Source organism: Dreissena polymorpha, chromosome 8 (assembly GCF_020536995.1).
Source record: "Dreissena polymorpha isolate Duluth1 chromosome 8, UMN_Dpol_1.0, whole genome shotgun sequence".
NCBI classification, from domain to species: domain Eukaryota; kingdom Metazoa; phylum Mollusca; class Bivalvia; order Myida; family Dreissenidae; genus Dreissena; species Dreissena polymorpha.
The window spans coordinates 102,540,850-102,566,300 of record NC_068362.1 but is presented as its reverse complement, the minus strand read 5'-3'; the positions used below and the strand labels follow the sequence as shown (position 1 = coordinate 102,566,300).

The 25,451-nt window shown below is 35.7% G+C and overlaps 1 protein-coding gene across 3 annotated transcripts; it reads left to right on the top strand.

Moving 5' to 3' along the window:
* Positions 1-44: 44 nt before the first annotated feature.
* LOC127842240 (coiled-coil domain-containing protein 125-like) lies at positions 45-24,914 on the top strand. Of its 3 annotated transcripts, none has more exons than XM_052371653.1 (11): positions 45-706; positions 1,862-1,935; positions 2,301-2,387; positions 3,964-4,035; positions 10,237-10,397; positions 12,655-12,737; positions 13,904-14,022; positions 14,651-14,758; positions 19,004-19,211; positions 22,128-22,198; positions 23,580-24,914. In XM_052371653.1, exons 1-11 carry the CDS (start codon positions 133-135, stop codon positions 23,703-23,705), a joined length of 1,683 nt encoding a protein of 560 aa, XP_052227613.1. In that variant the 5' UTR covers positions 45-132; the 3' UTR covers positions 23,706-24,914. The 3 variants fall into 3 exon arrangements, with proteins under 3 accessions (XP_052227613.1, XP_052227614.1, XP_052227616.1); XM_052371654.1 differs by having other exon boundaries at positions 48-226; XM_052371656.1 differs by lacking the exon at positions 45-706 and adding an exon at positions 741-1,084.
* The last annotated feature ends 537 nt before the right edge of the window (positions 24,915-25,451 follow it).

The window sequence follows — 25,451 nt, the reverse complement described above, 5'->3', positions numbered from 1 at the left end:
AAGCAGAGTACCATTAAAACAGTTTAATGGTATCATATGACAAGTTAAGTGTTATTTTAAGATCTGATGGAAATGTTTCTTGGGCGTCAATACGTCTTTCGGTTACAGTATGAATAACAATAACACAATTTAATGATCAGATTTATGTGTAAAATGTCAGAAGACGACAGCTACGAAGGTATCATTGAGGCAGATTTAGGACTGGGAGACGGACTTAAACCCGGCGGTATAAAAATAGATTCGGTAAATTCACAAAAACGTTCAGATATTATCGGAAGTTTAAAATGTAATCAATGTTCGGATGTTGATTTCGGACAGACAGATCACGATAAGAAAGACAGCGACGAAGAGTATCAGATGTGTCTAATGCCCATTCAGGCAATAATGGATCTCAAGTCTCAATATTCACACCTAGTACCAAAAGGATCGCGTTGTACAGAGACAAAGTATTGTGATTCGGATAATATGTTGTATGATGGAAGATATTTATATGGCACAAAGCAATCTATTGAAAATGTTGTTGATAAAGCGTGTAAAAAATGTAGTGATGATTCAAGCAATGAATCAGTATTTCCTGTATATGCGGATGTCCCCTATGGAACATCAATACGCCAGCAAAAGGAATTGTTCAAGCACAATCTAGAGGCAATACAACGAAAGAAATGTCAAATTTATATTGCAGCCAAACATCAACCTGTGGATAAAGGTTTTCTAGATTGATTTGTTCTTTTATGCTTTTGCTAATTAAATGTGTTTATGTTAACTTTAACTTATGTAACAGAGTAGTGTTTATGTTAACTTTAACTTATGTAACAGAGTATTCACTCTGACACTAATCCTTTAATATTACTAACCCATGCAAGAATGTGAGCGAGTATCAGTGTGGGTGCTAATTGGTGAGTGAACAAGTTACTAACACTGCATGTTTTTAAGTGAGATGTTTTAACTATAGAGTTTAAATGGTTTTATACCTTAGTTTATGATCATTCCTTCATAAAGTCTCGGTAGAGACAGATGTACTTTGTATTTGGCATTTTCTATTGCCATTGTCTATTTATTTTAAAACTTAGTCCTCAGGTCGCTGGTGAGTTTACTTTTATTGTTAATATAATTACATTGTATTGTTTTTAATGTGAAAATACTGAGCTCAAGCCAGGGATTGAACCCACAACCTCCAGAGTGGTAGTCAGACACTTTAACCACGTCGCTAAAGAGCTAGCCCAACAGCAAGGCTGTTGGAAGTTATCTTATTTCACTACACTCCTCCCCCTTTTAATGTTTCAAGGCCCAGACACGCCCGCTACAGCATGCCTTGCATCCGCATGGCCCTCCCAGAAACCATTAAACAGCACATACCCATTCATGCATTCACAGTTCTTTTTTGCCTCGTCGCCATAAATGTGAAAATACTGAGCTTAGGCCAGGGATTGAACCCACGACCTCCAGAGTGGTAGTAAGACACTTTAACCGCGTCGCTAAAGAGCTAGCCCAACAGCATGGCTGTTGGAAGTGACCTTATTTCACTACATATTGTATTGCTTATTGTAATATAAATGTATTTAATTATTATGTATTTCATTGTTTAATTATTTCAATTTGAATTAGTTATTCATAATTGTTTTTGTATTATTTTTCAGGCCATCATTTTCAATATTATAGACATCTATAAAATAAAGAATATATACTACAACCCACTTGTGTTCTATATACACAACCCGGCTACACTTACTCATTTAAGAACGATGTTTACATATTAAAGACTGCATCAGTCTTCAGTGACAATGCGCAATCGGCCATCTGTTATTATCTTTACTGTTCATACAATTATAGAGTTAGTTTTGTTTCTTGCATTTTTTTCTAGGTTTAATTGATGATTCTCCAAAACCACTTACTTCATCTGAGGAGATTGCGATGGAACTTGCTGCAAAACTGCAGGTCTTTTTACTGGGCGTTCCTTTGATATGATAAGTCAAAGTTTCTTAGAGTCAAGAACTTTCCTACATTGTTTAAGTTAACTAAAGAGCAGATGATCATTTTTCTAAAGATCCCAGGTTCAAAGGGTCAAGATAAGTGTCAAAGGAAAGCCCTGGTTTACTTCATATTAAATAGTATTTGTGTTTCTTTAAACTGTTTAAAAATTGTAAAAAGTTAATGAAAGACAACAATATTTATTATCAATTATACACTTGGTTGAAACAAGTTTTTATCTGCACAAACAATTACATTCTGGAAATTTTGAAAGGTTTTATAAAAATGATATCTCAATTTTTGAATATCCAAATTTGTCTGATTAATAACAGGAAGTTGACGATTTGAAACTTGAACTTGAGACCTGTGAACAGCGACTTGAATCCAAGTATCAAGCTATTGAAATACTAAGAAAGCAGGTCAGTATAAAATGCCATTTTTAGTTGTTGTTATTAACATGTATGTCGTCCTTCAAAGAAAGCTGCATAAGGCTAGTATTCCGCATCCGTATCCGCAAAATCATAATACGGACGCTATATTCCATTTATCCGCATACTTCAAACGTATCTGTCTTTTTTGGGGGGAAAAAATATATGGATGAAACTGAAAATTATAATTGAGATAATTATTATGAAGGACAAGGGTGAATTTAAGTAGATATAAGGTACAAATCATCATTCTGTCTGTAAAATAATAAAAATGGTAAAAACCTGAAACATCTTCTTCTAGTGTCTTGGCTATGCTTTTCCAAACATTTGAAGTGAAATCAGAGTCCCGATATGCAGAACTGCGTTGGTTGTATAATTCCGGGTAATTTTTCACGAATTCGATTAGTTTTTCATGTGATTTTGAGATGACAGCTTCCCTCATCGTGCTAAATGCTGTCCGTATCTTGTGCGCATCCGCATTAGAATGCTCACTTGAGCATTCTTTTGCAGATGGTTATTGCGCGTACGGATATGCAGATGCGGATGAATGGAATAAGTGAAGTGCATTTCTACTGGTCCTATTTTTTTGCGGATGCGGATATGCGGATACGGACAGATGGAGTAGTAGCCTATAGCTGTCACACTTTTGGTCTGTCTGTCTTTGCAAAAATCATATGTAACAGTTATAATTTTGTCTCGTATGGATTGATTTTGAAATGACAGTGCACAAATGAAATGTAACACCTGGCTGCCTAATTTAGGTCACAATATAAAGCCAAAAATAAAAGGTTGCCACCCAAAGTTTGAAAATTGGGTTCTCTGTCATTTCTTACAATATTATAAATACTTGACATGTCACAGTAGTGTAGTGGATATGGTGTCTGCCTAGATATCAGGAGATCACGTGTTCATTCCCCATTGTGGGTGCGTTCTTCGGTTTTCTCCCATAGTAGCAAAGTACTGATTCTAGTCTCAGGAAAGACTCAAGAGTGTTTTAAATAAACTGTAGGCTTTCTTAAATTCAATCCAGCTTAAATAAATAGGTTCAAATAAAAACTTGATTAATACTCTCCATTATTTTAATTGTCTATGACTATAGGTATGATCAGTATGTGTATGTATGTGTACCTATAAATATTATAAGTTTATGTTTGCACCAATATGTATGATCGGTGTATGTATTTGTACTTATTTTGGTTTGAACACTTGATAACATTTTTTATACCAGTATTTCGAAACTTTACTTCCTGTAAATTCAATTATTTAGGTTGTGACTTCCAAAACATAATGACTAAAGAGTATCTTGTTCAGCATATAAAAAAGAAAGTTTTCCAATATATATTTCCTTAGTTAGTCATATTGTACAAAGTACACGTTTGAATAGTTAAACAGTTTTAAAAGTTGCAGACAGTAAAACAGACACATTGATACAAATGTAATGTGTGTGTGGTTTTATTTCAAATACTGTCAGAAAATTATATATTTTTACAACTTGTTTTATTCTCAATGATAATCAAGGGTAACATTATTTTCTGATTGAACTGTTTATGTATCTTTTGTTTTATAGGCAGAAGAGGCACAGCACAGGTTTAAGGTTAGAGAATGTTCTACGCGTGAAGCAACCATGAAACTAGCACAGGTAATTGCTGAACAATAATATTGGCCTCGCTCTATGAAAAGGGTGTTTCATGTGTGTAAAGTGTCATTTCAGATTAGCCTGTGCTGTCCACACAGGCTAATCACTGACGACACTTTCTGCTTTTATTGTATTCTTTCCGGATGATAACTCAAAAACGCTTAGGCCTAGGATCATGAAACTTCATAGGTACATTTATCATGACTGTCAGATGACCCCTATTGATTTTCAGGTCACTAGCTCAAAGGTCAAGGTCACAGTGACTCGAAATGGTAAAATGGTTTCCAGATGATAACTCAAGAATTCTTACACCTAAGATCATGAAATTTCATAGGTTCATTGATCATGACTGGCAGATGACCCCTATTAATTTTCAGGTCACTAGTTCAAAGGTCAAGGTCACAGTGACTCGAAACAGTAAAATGGTTTCCTGATGATAACTGAAGAATAATTAGGCATAGGATCATGAAACTTCATAGGTACATTGATCATGACTGGCAGATGACCCCTATTGATTTTCATTTGTTTAAAGAAGACCTTCTTAATGAAAATGCATTCAGGGGTAAAGTTTTTTTGCTGATCAGCCTGTACAGGCTGCGCAGGCTAATCTGGGACAACACTTTAAGCACATGCATCCAGCCACCTTTTCACAGACTGAGGCTCTTATATAATTTTTCGGGTTCACTAAGGATGAATAAATTCAACAATTTTGTTGTTATTTAGAACCCGAATAGTTACTTAGTATGTTTAAGAGATTGCTTTATATTTGTTTATAATTTGTATGTTTGTATGTACCCTGATGATGCTTGAATGTGCATTGTGGGTTTGTGAAAGTCCTTACAAAATTAACTTGAATGAATTCCAGTATATTTAAGTTTTGCCATGTTTTTGCTTTGGTGATGCTGTCATGCACTTATAGAAAGTTAGACAAAGACCAACTACATCATTAATTTACATGTATTTTTTCTGGTTATTTTTTATAATATCTCAAGATACATGTATGATGACAAATAAAATACATTTTATGTGTTATACATAAGACCAAAGCAATTGTGAGTAGGCTTAAAAAATTACAGTCAATATTTTACAAAACATATTCTGCCCTTTTTAGTTTAAGAAAATAATGGCTGCATTATTGTCCCCTACCGGTTTCACGGTTTGCGCTCGGTGAGTCTGTCACACTTTTCAGGATCCTGCGATAACTTTGAAAGTGCTTCATATTTTTTCATGAAACTTGAAACATGGATAGATGGCAATATGGTGATTATGCACCTCATTTCATCTTGTTCCTACGTCAAGAATTATGGTTGCTATGGCAACAAATAGACTAGATATATTAACAAATAGATTAGGACTATTGCTGAAAATATTGGATCCTGCGATAACTTAAAAAGTTCTTCATATTTTTTAATGAAACTTGAAACATGGATACATGGCAATATGGACATTATGCACGTCATTTCATTTTGTTCCTATGTCAAAAAATTCTGGTTGCTATGGCAACAAATCTTTAAAAAAAATAATCTGACATTGGTGGAGTCGGAAGGGGACATATATTGCTTGGCAATAGTCTTGTTTGTGAGCAATGTCCTCTCACTTGTAAATTAATGTCAGTGTAGACCTCTTGTAGTTCCTGTTCTATCAGCTAATTATTACAAGTTATGAAAGTTTGATATGATTTAGTTAACTCTTAATTTCTAGATACAGAAGTAAAATAAATATGAGCATCACTCTGTGAAAAGGGGGTCTAATGCATGTGCGTAAAGTGTCGTCCCACATTAGCCTGTGCAGTGCGCACAGGCTAATCAAGGATGACAAGCAGTCAGCACAGGCTAATCAAGAATGACAAGCAGTCAGCACAGGCTAATCAAGAATGACAAGCAGTCAGCACAGGCTAATCAAGAATGACAAGCAGTCTGCACAGGCTAATCAAGGATGAAACTTTCAGCACAGGCTAATCAAGGATGACACTTTCAGCACAGGCTAATCAAGGATGACACTTTCAGCACAGGCTAATCAAGGATGACACTTTCAGCACAGGCTAATCAAGGATGACACTTTCAGCACAGGCGAATCAAGGATGACACTTTCAGCACAGGCGAATCAAGGATGACACTTTCAGTCAACACAGGCTAATCAAGGATGACACTTTCAGCACAGGCGAATCAAGGATGACACTTTCAGTCAACACAGGCTAATCAAGGATGACACTTTCAGTCAGCACAGGCGAATCAAGGATGACACTTTCAGTCAACACAGGCTAATCAAGGATGACACTTTCAGCACAGGCGAATCAAGGATGACACTTTCAGTCAACACAGGCTAATCAAGGATGACACTTTCAGTCAGCACAGGCGAATCAAGGATGACACTTTCAGTCAGCATAGGCGAATCAAGGATGACACTTTCAGTCAGCACAGGCGAATCAAGGATGACACTTTCAGTCAACACAGGCTAATCAAGGATGACACTTTCAGTCAGCACAGGCGAATCAAGGATGACACTTTCAGTCAGCACAGGCTAATCAAGGATGACACTTTCCACTTTTATTGTATTTTTCCTTTACAAAAATCCAGTTTCGGCGAAGTGTTATCCCTGATTAGCCTGTGCACGTGCATTAAACCCCCTTTTCACAGAGCACGACCCATATGTTTGTGATGACGCATTTTGTGTTCAGCAAGCAGTTTGCATAATATGCCCAATAGTTGTGGAAGCACATCACATATGTAACTTCTTGGACAGTAGCAGCAGTTTGTATCAAAAGTCTATTACATATGCAGCCTTTTAATCATGTCTCACGCTACATGTTGCATTGCACAAGCAGTTCGTATTAAAAGTCTGATAGCCTTGGAATCATGTCTCGAGCCACATGTTGCACTGCACAAGCAGTTGGCATTAAAAGTCTTATTGCCTTTGAATCATGTCTTGAGCCACATATTTCAATAAAAAAGTAGTTGGTATTTAGAGTCTACCAATGACTTAACTGTGTCTCATTTTCACATGTTGCACTTTCAAATAATTTGCATTGAACCCCCCCCCCCAGTATTTAAATTGTATCCCTTGTGTTCCATGTTGCAATTGCCTAAAAACTCTAGCAGGGTTTCAACCCTATCTCACCTATTACATGTTGCATACATGTGCCTGTTTTTGCTGCATGGTGCATGTGCCCAGGAGATCAATGAGCTGCAGTTTGAGATCATCTCAAGGGACAACATGCTTGCCACCAGCCAGCAGGTCTGGGCACAGAGATATGACAGGTACGTGCTCAAATGACATCCCTCTTCCCTCCTTACAGTTCCCTTCATTGCTGGTATGTAAATCAGTGGTTTCACATTCATGTGGGATGAGTTGACCCTTTACCACTTTGATACCTATGTTAACGCATTTGTTGTATCTAAGTAAGTTAACTTTTATTTAAGACTGTTCTTACTAAATTAAAGTTTTAAAGGCTTCATTTCCAATCTTTAGATGCTGATGAGCACCAAACAGCATAAAACCTGAACATACTACGTGTTACTCGCAGGCTGCTCTGGTTTTATGCTGTTTGCACATAGCCATTTTCACTTTGCTTCTGGTTGGGAAAGGGTTAATTTCAGCTAGATGAAGTCAATGTACAAATTTTAAAGTCAAGATCTTTGATAATTTTTAAATATTTTTTTTGTTATTTCAGTTTTATTATTTATTGAATTTGTATCTGAGATGAAAAAGCATGAGGCATCAGACTAATCAAACAACAGAATGCATTAAAATTAAAGCAGGTCATAACGGTTTAACTCTGTTCTCTACCGAGATTTATTCAATGTTAAAATTATGTATGAAAGATAAATATGCTTGTTCCTGGGCTTGCAAATCTTATCTGCGCAGCCAAATAACTTTTATTTTTTATTTCCATTTTTGTTTGTTTAGCTAGTTGCTTAATTAGTTGAAGTTAGTCAAAAGTTGTAGATTGGGGAAGGGACTTATATAGTTATTCTTATGTGGTTTTATAGTTATTACAAAGTAACTGTTTTAAATTAACATGAACTTTCAAAAATAAATTCACAAGAGCATTTTTTCACAATAATAACGTATGTGAATACATGTATTAAAATTTTATATTTAGCTGAATTTATTTGGTAACTACTGGCAAGAAATTAGGAATTTGTGTCTTCACTTTATTGCTATCTTTGCTTTTATTTTTTTCCAATAACTTGTTTATTTTTTCTTCTTAATAGGTAGAATGTGCACTGTTGATATGCAATGTCTGATGGGCCTCAAGATAAGATACTTTTCATGTTTGTAGTGCATACAAATCTGGATAACTGATTATTAATTAATATCTAACATGTGTGACTGTTAATTGATACAATCTAGGTTACCAATATTATTTCTTTGCCATGTATAGAGGAAATTAATTACTAACAGTTGCATGTTTTACATATCCATTATAATATCATATTCATGTAAGTAGTGTTTACAAATCTCGATCATTGATTACTAATTAATAACAAATGTGTAAGTCAGACTAGTTATTATTACAATCTAGTTCACCAAAAGTTTTTATTTCCTTTTCAAGTAATTTACTTATTGCAGAAGTTAGTATAGGCTTAAAATGAGTGTCTAGAATTTATTTTTTCATTTACAGGCTTTTTAAAGTTGTCAACAAAATTATTCAGACTTATACTCCAATAATCTTTGAAATTGTAAATTACCATTAATAGCATGTGCATATTAGAATTTTATGTTGTTTTCTGGTAATTTATTTTGTAGGTTCTTGTTTGTTCTGAGTTAAACCCTAAAATTAATTTACTCTTAGCAATTGTACATGAATGTTAATTGTAAAGAATTACTTTTACCTTTTTATTTAAATAATTATGTAATACAGTGTATGATATAAACCATAATAATATTATTGTAAAATGCACCTTTTTTATAATGTATAACATATTATATTAAGTAAAACATTTTGTTTGTATAGTCATGTGTACTCACCCAGCAATTCTAATTTTACGTTTTGGTCAAATTTGAGGTCAAATTTTATTAAATGAAATATTAAATACTTAACTTAATTGTTTGTATTATTATATATCTGTTTATAACCCAACTTCGAAAGTAGTACCATGTGAGTGTTCAATATTTTACCATAATTCACAGGGGTCAAATGTTTTCAACAATACACAATCCAAGTTTGAACGCTCATTTCCAATCATTTCTGAGTGAACTCTGAATGTATCCTTCATGAGAAATTGAAAGATACGTCATTATTATGCCCCCTTCGAAATAGAGGGGGTATATTGTTTTGCACATGTCGGTCCGTCCGTCCACCAGATGGTTTCAGGATGATAACTCAAGAACGCTTAGGCCTAGGATCATGAAACTTCATAGATACATTGATTTGATCATGACTGGCAGATGACCCTTATTGATTTTCAGGTCACTAGGCCAAAGGTCAAGGTCACTGTGACTCGAAACAGTAAAATGGTTTCGGGATGATAACTTAAGAATGCTTACGCCTAGAATCATGAAACTTCATAGGGACATTGATCATGACTGCCAGATAACCCCTATTAATTTTTAGGTAAATAGGTCAAAGGTAGAGGTCACAGTGACAAAAAACGCATATACGCAATGGCTGCCACAAAAACTGACAACCCTTATGGGGGGCATGCATGTTTTACAAACAGCCCTTGTTTTGAAATAAGACCTATCTCAGATATGCAAATAATAAGCCAAACATTTAAAAGTGTTTGAAATAATTTGTGCAAATATTCTCTGAGGACTTTTTACTCTTGAAACATCTTGTTTACAGCTTACTTCACACAACAGCATTAATGCCATGAACACTCGCCCTCTTTCACAGACCGTTGCAATTTCTATAAATGCACATAGATTTAAAAAATTAAATTCATTATTTCTATTCATACAAATATTGCATATCATATTGGACTTTCCTATGGGCTTGTCAAATATTGTAAGTTAGCTGTGTGCTCTTCCAAATAAATGCCTAAATGGAGACGTTTTATTTGCATGTCTTTGTCTTCATAACAACATTATTGTTTGTATAATTATATACTAGTATCATATACATGTATAATAGTAACTGACCTACTATATAATCAACATTGTATTTACAATATATTTAATAGTTATCTAAATCTATTCAAGAACTGTTTAATATAAACAATGTATGCCCCTTAACCTGTATTTCTGCTTGAACATATATAGGTTAGTCTAGCCGCTGGTGGTGGTGATACTAGAGTGGTCTCTCTTGGGCCAGATGACCTTGATTTAGGAGATTTGACCTCTAGCTCTATACCCCGTTACCATGGCAGTTGGAATGTCTCAGAGAGAAAAAACAAGAATGTTTCTTATGAGGTGTATAAAAGGTAAAACGGTTTTATCCCACTTTTACAGCGAATTCAGATGATTAAAGCCCTGTTTATTAAAGTTCTGCTATAAACCACGGCACGAAATGATGTCATTTTTTCGACAAAAGGGTGTCATAAATCCAGCGAAATAATCCAGTTAAACTAATTTTGTTTTAATAAAAAAGGTTTACTGAATACAAAATGGGATAAATAGAATAATGTGTTAGTGTTGATTATAGGTCAGGTTTATCATTCTAAGCACGAAAATGAAAGAGAGAAAGCCAAGGCTCGTGCTTTTTGTTTTCTAAGCCTCGCATGATAAACCTGATCTATAATCAACACTAACCTTTTACTCTCTATGTAATGCTGTGCCTTTCTTTCTTTTTCTTTTTACTTCTATTTCAATGGTGAGCCTTTTTTTTTACACATTTGCCTTCAATTCTAACTTTATACTGGGTGCAACATTACCTTGATTATATTATTACTCTGAATATGTTATATTGAAATAGGTTATTAAAATTTTGAGCTGTCTTTACCATATTTAATTAACATACACAAATCAAACTTCAGACCTGTTACCTACTTTTTAATTAAATAGAAATCTTTGAAAATTCGTCTATTTGATGGAATAAGGCTAATGTCTGCCAATTTGATAAATATTTATTTAATTTCTGAATATCCTGCATACGTACCTTATTTGTTGTGAAACATCTTTATCTCGCACAATGTAGTTTTGAAATATAAGAAATACTTTCGAATTACTCATTGTTAAGTTTGCTCACAATTTTAATAAATTTACAAAAAAGTGTATATACCAGGTGACCATGCAGTGAAAACATTATTTACTACACCAAAGTATCTTTTAAATGTGCATTTAAATTGTTGCTTATGTATCTGTAACCTCCTAACTTGCAGATATTATTTCTCCTTACTGTCTGATTGTATCCATATCAGATATTTATATGCCTTTGTGTTTGATACTTGGAGTATATTTTAATAAATTTTCTGATTGACTTTTTTGCACTTAGTATGTTTAACAAAGTAATATGCAATACCCGTACACAATGTCACAGATATAATATATGATAATAGCAAGACATCTGAATACACATCCTTGTAAATGTTTTGCAGTTTCATAAATATTGCAGTTAAAAAGCACTTAATTGTTCAAATATTTTTTTTCTATTTTAAGCATGCCATTTAATGTCCTACATGTAAGTTGACAGATTGTAGAATCAGCTCTTTGCAACTTACGTCTTATTACATGAACACTATTTATAAACAAGAAAAGACAGGTTGTCCCAAAGATTATACAAAACAAGGTTTCTTTTTTTTCTTTTTATTTTTCTCTGTTTTGATATAAGAGCTAAAAAGTTGCACAATATTAATATTTTCATCTGTGTACATGTTGTTGGAACTCATTTAAAAAAAGAAGACGGTAAATTCAAGTTAGCTGAAGCTGAATTTTAACACTTTGCATGCAGGGAAATTTGTCGTCTGCTAAAATGTCTTCTGCTGAATTTCTAAAATTAGCATTTTCTTCGATTTTTTTCAAAGAATATTATCAGAATAGCAAACAGTTTGGATCCTGATGAGACACCACGTTCTGTGGCGTCTCATCTGGATCCAAACTGTTTGCAAAGGCCTTCAAAATTCGGTTCCCGCACTGAAAGGGTTAAAGATTTCCTGAACTATTCTGAAAATGGAAAACACAGCCACTTATAAAATGGAATAAATAATACAGCTTCAGCTTGAGTATAAGATATCAACCTTATACTGAAAGTAATTGCTACACTACATGATTCACTTTACCCTTTACCACTTAGATATGTATTTTGATGCATTTTAGTCTCATGGAAAGTTAAATTAATTAAAGACCTTTCTAACTAGATTCAGGTTTTAAAGGCTTCATTTGGAAGTCTTAGATACTGATGAGCAGCAAACAGCATAAAACCTGAACAGACTGAGATTTACTCACAGGCTGTTCTGGTTTTATGCTGGTTGCAAAAGCCATTTTCACTTTGCTTCTTATTGGAGAAAGGGTAAACCATTTGCATGCAGGGAAATTTGTTGTCTGCTAAAATGTTGTCTGCTGAATTTCTAAAATTAGCATTTTCTTCGTTTTTTTTTCAAAGAATACTATCAGAATAGCAAACTGTTTGGATCCTGATGAGACGCCACGTTGTGTGGCTTATCATCTGGATCAAAACTGTTTGCAAAGGCCTTCAAAATTTGGTTCCAGCATGCAAAGAATTAAATGTTCGTTTGTATTCAGGATGTGCCAGGAAAACATGACCCTTCAAGACAGTCTACATCTCAGAACAGAACAGCTAAGAAAGGTCACCTCACAGAAAATGGGTAAATGTTTCTGGGTTCTTGCTTTGCTTATCTTGTTATCCCCCGCCATAGGCGGAGGGATATTGTTTTGGCGTTGTCCCTCTTTCCTTCCGCCCGGCACTTTTGTGTCTGGAGCCATATCTTGGAAGTGCTTTGGCGGATTTCATTGAAACTTGGTATGAGTATATAATATGGATAAGAGGATGGTGCACGCCAAATGGCACTGTACAACATCTGTTAATAATTGACTTATGGCCCTTTGTATCTGGAAAAAATGCTTTTTCACGTGTGAAATATAACACTTTTGTGTCCAGAAGCATATTGGCGGGTGGATATGAATTTAAAGAATTTGCTTGTTAAATTTAACTTTCTAAAGGACTACAAATGCGTAAAAATACGTATCTATGTGGTAAAGGGTAAAGGTCATTAACAGTACTGAAGGGCATTGTACACCATTGGATAATAACGGAGTTATGGCCGATTGTATCTTGAAAAAATGCTTTTTTGTGTGTCCGGAGCCATTTCTTGGAAGTGTTTTGACGGATTTCATTGAAACTTGGTACGAGTATATAAATGGATAAGAGGATGATGCATGTTGGGGTTGTCCATCCGTCCAGAAATATTTGTGTCCAAAAGTATATTGGGGGAGGATATCAATTTAACAAATGTGCTTGTTAATCATTATTAACGGTAAACATGGTAAGGGACCAGAATGGCAAAGTATGCTTGGTCCTAACATCAAACAGTTGGCTTGAATTATTGCCTGGTGTCAAAAAGATACGCAATTACATAAAGTACTAAAGAAATGTCTTTCTATTATTATTTGGTTATAAAAAATACTTAAATAGCATAAAGAAGAAAGAAAATAAGTAGCTTTTATTGAAAATTATAATTGAATTAAAAACATAGATACTAATTTGAACAACACCATTGACTTAAAAATATTAACATAAATTAATGAAATAGGTGATTTAAGATGTTTATTTGTAAACCAGTCTAAATTACTTTTGAGAAATTAGGGTCAGGTATTACTTTCAGTATTTTAAACTTTAGATTTTAATACAGTTTCTAAGACGATGAGAAATAAATAATCATTTAGGGTTAAAGAAAGAAAAGGAATTGAATGCTTTTTGAACCCATAAACGATAACCACAAAAGCAATATACATGTAACTCCAATATTTTAAGCTGTGGAGCGAGAGAATGATGAGTTACTGGCCCTGCTGGACATTCAGGAGAGGGCCAAGTACGAGCTGACAAGGAGCAGCTCCACCGAGGAGATGTACAGCTCCTACTCCAGCACTCAGGTATGAAATAGCAAACACATGTGTACAGCTCCTACTCCAGCACTCAGGTATGAAATAGCAAACACATGTGTACAGCTCTTACTCCAGCACTCAGGTATCAAATAGCAAACACATGTGTACAGCTCCTACTCCAGCACTCGGGTATCAAATAGCAAACACATGTGTACAGCTCCTACTCCAGCACTCAGGTATCAAATAGCAAACACATGTGTACAGCTCCTACTCCAGCACTCGGGTTTCAAATAGCAAACACATGTGTACAGCTCCTACTCCAGCACTCGGGTTTCAAATAGCAAACACATGTGTGGCAGGCTTGAGTGGAGACCAGCAAAGATATACATGTACATACAACAAACGCTTTTATGAAGCAAATTAAAAATTTTGTAAGTTTTATTTTACAATTAATGAGCTGTAAATTTAAACTGTTAAAGTAGTTCATATCTGCATTGTAATCAGGATGTTTCAAATTTTATTCCTGCTCTTGGAATTTCTGTTCTTATGTTATCCCCGAAAGACTTCCAAGTACAAGACACGATTCAAACTCGAGATTCTCATGAGACCTTTTCATCTTTCTATGCAATTCAGGTGAATATGCTTTAATACATGTTTAACACTTCCTGGATGCTAGCTGGCAGTGCTAGGCGCGTGCAGGTGTCGTGTGTCCACCCCAGACCCATGTGGCTGTGCCCTGGCAGCGGCCAACCTCAAGAAGGATATCATCAACATGAAGCAGGAGGTAGGATACCTGTAGGCAGGAAATGGATGTAAATGGATCGAGGTCGCTGTGGCTTAATGCATATGGTGTCTGCCTAGCGAACGAGAGGTCACTGTTTCCATTCCCACTGTGGGTGTGTTCTTTAGATTTCCCCATAGACATCAAGTACTGGTTCTAGTCCCAGGAAACGGACTCGAGAGCGTTTCAAATAAGCCTTAGGCTTTTTATGCATATGAGCTAAAATAAAATGGTTTAAAATACTGAAAAACCATTGAATTTTGTGTGGTACGAATTTTCGTGGATTTCGTTGGTCCACTGAATCACGAATTTAAGTACCAACGATTATTTATACATTTTTAATCCAAAATCGGTCATTTCCGAATGTCATTTCCGACATTTTCTTGTGTTGTCAGTTATCCAAGATATTTGTTTTTGTAATAGTTACTTCACTTCAGTAGGTCACATTACACTAAATCAGTTTTTCGTTTTTTAGCTCATCTATTTTTTGAAAAAAAATTATGAGCTATTGTCATCACCTTGGCGTCGGTGTCTGCGTCGGCGTCCGGTTAAGTTTTGCGTTTAGGTCCACTTTTCTCAGAAAGTATCAATGCTATTGCATTCAAACTTGGTACACTTACTAACTATCATGAGGGGACTGGGCAGGCAAAGTTAGATAACTCTGGCATGCATTTTGACAGAATTATGTGCCCTTTTTATACTTAGAAAATTGAAAATTTTGGTTAAGTTTTGTGTTTAGGTCCATTTTATTCCTTAAGTATAAAAGCTAATGCTTTCATACTTGCAACACTTACTAACTATCATAAGGGGACTGTGCAGGCAAAGTTATGTAACTCTGACTGGCATTTTGACAGAATTATGTGCCCTTTTTATAATTAGAAAATTGAAAATTTGGTTAAGTTTTGTGTTTAGGTCCATTTTATTCCTTAAGTATCAAAGCTATTGCTTTCATACTTGCAACACTTATTATCTATCATAAGGGGACTGTGCAGGCAAAGTTATGTAACTCTGACTGGCATTTGGACGGAATTATGGGCCCTTTATACTCAGAAAATTGAAAATTTGGTTAACTTTTGTGTTTTGGTCCACTTTACCCCTAAAGTATCATAGATATTGCTTTCATACTTGGAACACTCGCAAATTATTATAAGGGTACAGTAAAAGGACAAGTTGCATAACTCTGGTTGTCATTTTTACGGAATTATGGCCCTTTTTTGACTTAGTAGCTTTGAATATATGGTTAAATTTTGTGTTTCGATCCACTTTACTTCTAAAGTATCAAGGCTATTGCTTTCAAACTTCAAATACTTTCATGCTATCATGACGTTACTGTACCTGGCAAGTTGAATTTTACCTTGACCTTTGAATGACCTTGACTCTCAAGGTCAAATTATTAAATTTTGCTAAAATTGCCATAACTTCTTTATTTATGATTAGATTTGATTGATACTTTGACAAAACTACTCTTACCTGACATACCACAATAGACTCCACCCAAACCATCCCCCGTGCCCTTCCCCCTCCCCCACCGAATCCCCCCCCTAATTTATTTTTTTATTTTTTTTATTTTTTTTTAAGATCATCTCACAAATGACCACCACACCCTCACACTATACCCCCCCCACCCCACCCACCCCCATTTTTTTTTTGAAACGGTTAAAAAACACAAATATTTATTTTTATTATTTTATGTTTGAAATACTGTCCAACCATCGCACCCAAGAATCCCACTCCCCCCCCCCCCCCCCTCCCCCCCCCCCCGAATTTTTTATTTTTTTGCATTTTTTTTCAGCATTGGTGGAAGATAATGTAATAAATGTCCACACACCCACACTATACACCCCTCTTCACTCCACCCCTCACTCCTTTGTGATTGAAAATGAGAGTCTCTTCACCTTTAAAAAGAAAATAGATGAGCGGTCTGCACCTGCAAGGCGGTGCTCTTGTTTTATTCATCATCGTTAATGTACATTTTATTAATCATGGTGAATAAATATAATAAATAGCATTACCAATTGTGAAGAAAAACAAATTTCTTTTACGTGACGTCGTAAAATTAACAGTTTGAAGATTTATCATAAATGTCAATATGCGCAAATTAAATTTAAAAGAGACATTACGGTTTTCACACATGTATTTTGGGGACCTTATTAATCAAGTGTTTCTACTAGGGGACCAATTGCGCTGGGAAGTGCAAATATTGTCAAAACAACATCCATGGCAATTAGCGAGCTGGGACCCACAAGTGCGCCGCTTTATCGCTTTTATCGACAATTATCAGCAACACTTTCATGCTTCAGTACACATTAACCTCAAGTCTTGCTGTCAACACAGATTAGCAGATTATGCTTCGTTATTACTCTGGTTGTTTTAATAAAAGTATAATTATTATGACAGTCAGTCTTCCCTGAAAATTTGAAAGCCACGAAATTACATGTCAACGAATTAGTTGTTTTTCATTAAACCACGAAATTTCATACCGACGAATTTCTATCTGTTTACAGTAAATGGATGTACAATCTTGTTATGCCTCATCCTTCTTAGGATGGCTTATCCTTCTGTCAGATTTTTGTTTCATGCTTATATAAAAAAATATTGCTGCTAGTGATGAAACTTTGCAGAAATATTGACCTACTTGTAAACTTGTACACCATCATATTTCAGTACAGTCGTATACATCAAAACCAAAGTTATGAACCGTATTTAGCATACACACACAAAACATATGTTGCTATACTTTTCACCTACTCAACCTAATATTGGATCTTGGTCATCATTAATGCAATGTTGTTATTTTTTAAGGCAACATCAATATCACTTCGTCCACTATGTACACCACTTTCGTTCCATAACTTAAAATTTAGCTGCATAAAGCCACTGTTTTGTTATTACTTATTAGAAATTAAATTAAGATAGAAGTGCAACATCTCCATATACAGCATCAGTTTCCACTACTAGTAGTCCATTTAAACTTAACATGTGTTCAGGATCATTGTGTTAGATCACTGACCCAACTGGAGTGCAATTTTGCAGAATTCAGCCCCGTTTTTGTAACTAGACAATTAAGATTAACCTTTGTGTACAACTACACCGTCATCTATTAATTTTCTCCATATATTGAAACAAAACCTTGCACATGTGCTCAGGGCCTTTACCTTAAAAGCAATGACCAAGCTTTACAACTGTTATCAGTTTCTGATCATGCTTAGGCCCACTACTGTACTTATAAAAGGTTAAGGTTTGCATTCATGCTGACATTCAGGTTGAAGTTTTCATGCAACAAATACATATCTCCGCAACTACTACAGATTTTCCATTGAAACCTCACATAAGTCTTTGTTATCATCATGCAATGTCACTGACCAAATGCCCACAATTTTGACCTGCAATGTAGCAGTTTTATGCCCCTTTTTGTGCGTGGAATATTAAGGTTAATATATGCACGCAACTGAATAACAACTGAATGCCTATGTATATTTCTTAAAAAGATGACAACAATGCAGCTTAAGATTTGCTTGGGATTTGAAATTCAGGATGAAGTTTCCATGCATCAAGTACCGGTACATACTTCTGTAACTTCTGCAGCTATTCAATCAAAACTCTACAGATCTGTTAACATTAGTGTTTAACCCTTTTCCACTTAGAAGCAAAGTGTAAATGGCTATGTGCAAACAGCATTAAACCAGAACAGCCTGCAAGTAACTCCTAGTATTTTCAATTTATATGCTGTTTGCTGCCCATCAGTAACTAAGGGTTGAAAATGAAGCCTTAGTAATAAAGGGTTGGAAATGAAGCCTTTAAAACTTGAATCTTGTAAGAAAGGTCTTTTATTATCCCCCGCCATAGGCGGAGGGATATTGTTTTGGCGTTGTCCGTCTTTCCGTCCGTTCGTCTTTCCGTCCGTCTGTCCGGAGCCATATCTTGGAAGTGCTTTGGCAGATTTCATTGAAACTTGGTATGAGTTTATATATGGATAAGAGGATGATGCACGCCAAATGGCATTGTACACCATCTGTTAATAATGGAGTTATGGCCCTTTGTATCTTGAAAAAATGCTTTTTCGAAAGTCAAATATAACACTTTTGTGACCAGAAGAATATTGGCGTGGCATATCAATCCAACGAATTTGCTTGTTAAATTTAACTTTCTAAAGGACTACAAAAGTGTAAAAATTCGTATCTATGTGGTAAAACGTACTGAAGGGGTCATAAATGCATAAGTTTTTAAATGGTCCTGTACATCCTACAGTTGTGCCAGTACAAGACACGTCGTGACGAGGCTTACCACACGGTGGATGCCTACAGACAGGCCTTTGAGGAGCAGCTGCAGAAGAACAAGGCTCTCACCACACAGCTGGCCAACATCGGGTCGGGGAGGTCACCCACTGGGACCATCACAGCAAAGTCTCGCGCTAAACTCGCCCTGCACTGGCTGATTGGCAGTCTCAATGATGAAGGTAGGAACTGTCAGTGGCTGATTGGCAGTCTCAATGATGAAGGTAGGAACTGTCAGTGGCTGATTGGCAGTCTCAATGATGAAGGTAGGAACTGTCAGTTCCTGATTGGAAGTCTCAATGATGAAGGTAGGATCAGCCAGTGGCTAATTGGAAGTCTCAATGATGAAGGTATGAACAGTCAGTGGCTGATTGGCAGTCTCAATGATGAAGGTAGGAACTGTCAGTGAACCAGCTACCTATACCTGTGGTAAAACAAAGTTGAAGGTCTTACTCTTCCATAGCCAATAGCTTTAGATAAGGAAACTTGGCTTCCAAAAATCCATTTGACGACAAGGCTTTCTACATTATCATCCATTAAATATCGAAAATAATAAGAATAAAGACATGAAAAGGTAAATTTGGCTACAGAAAAATTTGAGACAGAGAGAGCCCTGAAGTTGTGAAGGCCATTATCCTGTATTTAGCTTGTCTGCCTAACTGTTGGACATCCTATGTGGAGCATAAGGAGAATATTTTAAAATGTATCAACTTTAAAACTGCACAGGTTAACAGATCTCATTTGTGGAAAGTCCAGTGCACATGACCCATAACTCTTTCCTCCATATGTTCAGAGTTATTGTCCTAAGTAAATTGTTGTGCCCCTATTTGGTCTGGAGCATAACATGTTGATATACATGTAGCTCGCTCACATTCACCAAATACTTGCAATCTGTATTAACATAAATTGTAAACATATACAGTTAAAACTGACCTAGCAGTAAACTAAGAACAACGGTCAACTGCAGACAATGTAGATTTGTGTCCTATAATATTCTTAATTGGTTTTGGTGGTGCATATGCCTTATAAGATATATTATAATTTAATAGTAAGAGAGTGGGGTATTTTATTAAATATTTAAGTCTTTCACTGCTGGAACCAAATTTTGAAGGACTTTGCAAACAGTTTGGATCCAGATGAGACGCCACAGAACGTGGCGTCTCATCAGGATCCAAACTGTTTGCTATTCTGATAGTATTCTTTGAAAAAAATCGAAGAAAATGCTAATTTTAGAAATTCTGCAGACGACATTTTAGCAGATGACAAATTTCCCAGCATGCAAAGGGTTAACTTAAGCCTGATTGCCTATTAAACTAGTGTATTAAGTATAATAGGTTATATGGGCCGTGCTCTGTGAAAAAGGGCGTTGATGCATGTGAGTAAAGTGTTGTCATGGATTAGCCTGTGCAGTCTGCACAGGCTAATCTGGGACAACACTTTCCACTTTTATGATATTTTATTATATATTATTTTTCAAGAAAGTCTCGTCTTAGCAAAAAATCAAGTTTCGGAGGAAAGTGTCCTCCCTGATTAGACCATTAAACCACCCTTTCATAAAGCACGACTCATCAATTCATGCTTAAAGGTACAATTTTGAAGAATGATTATGTGATCTATATATATAGGGAAAGCACATTGTTCATTATAACAGTAAAATGAATGTCAAGTAAATCTTATCTCTGTATTATTGGTCACTCCCACTTGTTATCTTAAATATTAATGACAAAATGTGATCCCTTTACGTACCTTTATAAGCATACCTGAGCACAATGTGCTCATGGTTTTGTGATCTCCTTTTGTCCTTCGTCCGTCGTGCGTTGTGCAGCGTCAACATTTGCTTTGTTAACACTCTATAGGCCACATTTATTGTCCACTCTTCATGAAATTTGGTCAGAAGATTGGTCTTAATGTTACAATGTATCTTGGATGAGTTTGAAAATGGTTACGTTTGCTTGAAAAACATGGCTGCCAAGGGGCGGAGCTTTTTTCCTAATATGGCTATAGTAAAACCTTGTTAACACTCTAGAGGACGCATTTAAGGTCCAATCTTCATGAAACTTGGTCAGAAGATTCATTCCAATAAAATGTTGGACAAGTTCGAAAATGATGCCAGTTGGTTGAAAAACATGTCAGCCAGGGGCAGGGGCATTTTTCCTTATATGGCTATTGTAAAACCTTGTTAACACTTTAGAGGCCAGATTTATTGTCCTATTGGTCAGCAGATTGGTCTCAATGATATCTTGGACGAGTTCGAAAATGGTTACGTTTGCTTGAAAAGCATGGCTTCCAAGGGGCGGGACACTTTTCCTAATATGGCTATATTTTGCTATAGTGAAACCTTGTTAACACTTTAGAGGCCACATTTATTGTCTAATCTTAATGAAACTTGCTCAGAAGATTCATCCCAATAATATGTTCCACAAGTTTGAAAATGGTTCCGGTTGGTTGAAAAACATGGCCGCAAAGGATGCGGAGCATTTTTCCTTATATAGCTATAGTAAAACCTTGTTAACACTCTAGCGGCCACATTTATTGTCCGATCATCATGAAACTTGGTCAGAAGATTTGTCCCAATGATATCTTGGACGAATTCAAAAATGGTTCTGGTCTGTTGAAAAACATGTCCGCCAGGGGGCCATTTGTTGTTCATTCTTCATGAAACTTGGTAAGAACATTTCTTCTATTGATATCTTGGGCTGCAAAGAACAGGTCATTTCTTTTTATTTTAGGTGAGCGACTTTGGGCTTTTCAGGTTCTCTTGTATGTAATTAGTTCTGTCTTTGTGGTGTCTATTATGATTCCCCCCCCCCCCCCCCCCCCCCCACTGCCTGCTGCTCCTCTAGACTGGTCGTCAAAAAGAGGGTGGAAGTCTCTTTGAATTAAATAGAGAATGTCCCAAGGCTCTATTATAAGTTTTAGACTCTACAATTTACTGTATTCAAAAAATTAGTAGTTCATGTCAACAGACTGATCCAACTTTCAAGTCTGTCCCTTCACAAAGAAGTCTTGTTTGAGCCTATCATTTACCAAGGTCCAATCAATTGTGCCACTTTCCTTTTATACTTTGCACTGACGGATGCATGTTTTATTTGATACAGAGTTAACAGAAGAGGAAGGTCCTGGCTGCAACATGACAGAATATGAACTGATAACCTACCTTACTGATATGGTAAATGCTTGCAACTCTGGCTGTTAGATAGATTATTCTCCCCCAATTTGCTGTAAAGGTTTTTAACTATCATCACCATGGAAGTCAGTCTGTCTGTCTCGGTCTGTCTGTCTCGGTCTGTCTGTCTCGGTCTGTCTGTCTCGGTCTGTCTGTCTGTCTGTCTGTCTCGGTCTGTCTGTCTCGGCCTGTCTGTCTCGGTCTGTCTGTCTGTCTGTCTGTCTGTCTGTCTGTCTGTCTGTCTGTCTGTCTGTCTGTCTGTCTGTCTGTCTGTCTGTCTGTCTGTCTGTCTGTCTGTCTGTCTGTCTGTCTGTCTGTCTGTCTGTGTCTGTCTGTCTGTCTGTCTGTCTGTCTGTCTGTCTGTCTGTCTGTCTGTCTTCTGTCTGTCTGTCTGTCTGTCGGATTTCTACTACACTTTTCAGTGTGCATGATTCAAAATTACTGTGATAGTTCATTATGATTTAAAGTGGTGCATGTGCGGTTTGTTTTGTCATGTGTTACAAATCACAACTCTGCTTTTACATATCCTACTTTAATACTGCTAAAGGTATATTTAAAGGTTTTTATTAGCTCGACTATTATATATGAAATAGTGGAGCTATCCTACTCACCCCGGCGTTAGCGTTAGCGTGCAAATGTTAAAGTTTGCATACTACCCCAAATATTTCCAAAGTCCTTTGACATATTGCTTTTGTATTTTGCATACTTCTTTACCAACATACCTAATGTATAAACAAGAGCAGACAACTGTATCAAGCATTTTGACAGAATTATTGCCCATTTTATACTTAAAATATGCATATTATTGATAAATCGATGTTGAAGTTTGGGTACCACCTCAAATATTTATGTCCTTTGACATATTGCTTTCATATTTTGCATACTTCTTTACCAACATGATCCCAATCTATAAACAAGAGCAGACAACTGTATCAAGTATTTTGACAGAATTATGGCCCATTTTATAATTAAATAATTGAACATTTTGCTTAAATTGCCATAACTTCTTTATTAATGATCACATTTGATTCATACTTTGACAAAACAACACTTACCTGACATACCACATGCACTCTACCCAAACCATCCCCCATATGCCCCCCCCCCCCCCCCCCCCCCCAGAATCCCGCCCCCCCCCCCCAAAAAAAAAATAAATAAATAAATATTGTTTTTCCTTTTTTTGAAAGATCATCTATTAAATGACCACACACCCACATTATACCCCCCCCCCCCCCCTCTCCATGGTGGCTTACGTTATACTGTCAAGCACTCGAATAGTCGAGCGCGCTGTCCTCTGACATCTCTTGATTTTACTTTTATTTTAACATGTTTTGGTTGTTTTTTAATGGCATAATCAATAGTAAATTTATTGTTTTGTTGACAGCTGAATGAGAAAAAAGAAGTTTTGGCTCATCAAAAACTAGCTACACAGATACTTGCAGATCGTGTAAAGACTCTTGAAAGTCAGCTGGCAGTGTTTGAAAAAGACGGCAGTAAGGTTGTGTTGTAATGTCTGACATTTCAGTGGAATAAGAAAGTGCAAAATATGGGAGTCAGAAATGTACCAACATGGAGTGTTATCTCATATTGTAAAAGTTATGCAACTATGATACAGCGTAGACACAGAGATAACTTCAAAATACTCAGGGATGTGTTTTGTTTGGATCTTTTCAGAACATTGATGAAAAAACAGCTTGTGGATGAAAACAGGTGTATTTACACTATGAAATACATGTATAGCAATCACACGCAGTATAATGACGAATAGGTTCAGAATCACATACAGCATTATGACGTCATATGTTCAGAATCACATACAGCATTATGACGTCATACGTTCAGATTCAGATACAACATTATAATGTCATATGTTTAGAATCACATACAGCATTATGACGTCATATGTTTAGAATCACATACAGCATTATGACGTCATTTGTTTAGAATCACATACATCATTATGACGTCATATTTTTAGAATCACATACAGCATTATGACGTCATATGTTTAGAATCACATACAGCATTATGACGTCATATGTTCAGAATCACATACAGCATTATGACGTTATCTGTTCATTGACAGTAGGTTGTGCATGTTATTTAATTCATTTAATAAAGAACTGCAAGAAGGTGTAACTTTCTTAGATAAATAGAATTCGTATTACGGTTAGCAAAAATAGATAAAAAGGTTTATTTCCAAAGCCAGCTAATGCTCATGTTTCTCAATTTCAATAAGTTGCTCAATAATCAGGATCGTATTTCAACACTTACTTAGTATTCTTTAAGTTTCCCCGGTTAGTTAAACTCCACAATATGTTATCCAATCATACATTACAAATTTGTATCTGTACATTATTTGAGCCAAATTGAAGAAATTGACTTTAAGAAATGTATTAAACAATATGTGTATTGATATTGTGTAAATAGGATGTGACACGTGGATTTATGAGGATGACATTTCAGCAGGTGTGTGAATGTGAATTTTGATTAATTGTTACTCTGAAGTAAATAAATAGATTTAATTACGATCCATAGCCAGTATATTGTGCCATGACTTTGTGCCAAACAATTTATTAGGATTGTTTTGTCATTACCAGGGAATTGTGCCTTTTGTTTGCATGTAACATTTTAATAGTTGTAAAACATAATTGTCTCATTCGCCATTGTATTTACAATAGTCAATATTAAGTGTTATGAATTAAATATGGATAAAGTTTTTATTTATTTGGTGTACAAGCTCAAACTTAAGTGGCCTATTAGTATACCGGACTATCAATTCACGATTTGAATTTATTGAGCGAGGTTTAAAAAACCGGATTCCCGAACCATGGTGAGCGGTGTGCGTTATGTGCCACTAAAATACATACATGTGTTTTTGACACTTACCTGGCATTTTATTTGCCCCATCATTTTCTAAAGTAAATCGCGCCTTCTTTTGTAGGCAAACAAAATAAATTGACAGAAGTTGCAAAAAAATATGATAACAATCGAATGCCGTCAAAACAATAATAAAAATAACGGCCATGTTCTACCGGGATGTCTTTATCCTGGCAATTTTAAAATAAAGCTTAACTTATATAAGCGGTGTTTATTTTGACAATCCTCGCAGGATGTATGCATAAGGATAATATATATAATATACACACTTTTGAATAACAATAAAATTATACAAAAGATATATCAATAAACATGTTTGTATAGATCCGTGATACTCCAGATTGTTGTCAGGTTCTCTATCTGTGACCGGGTCCGC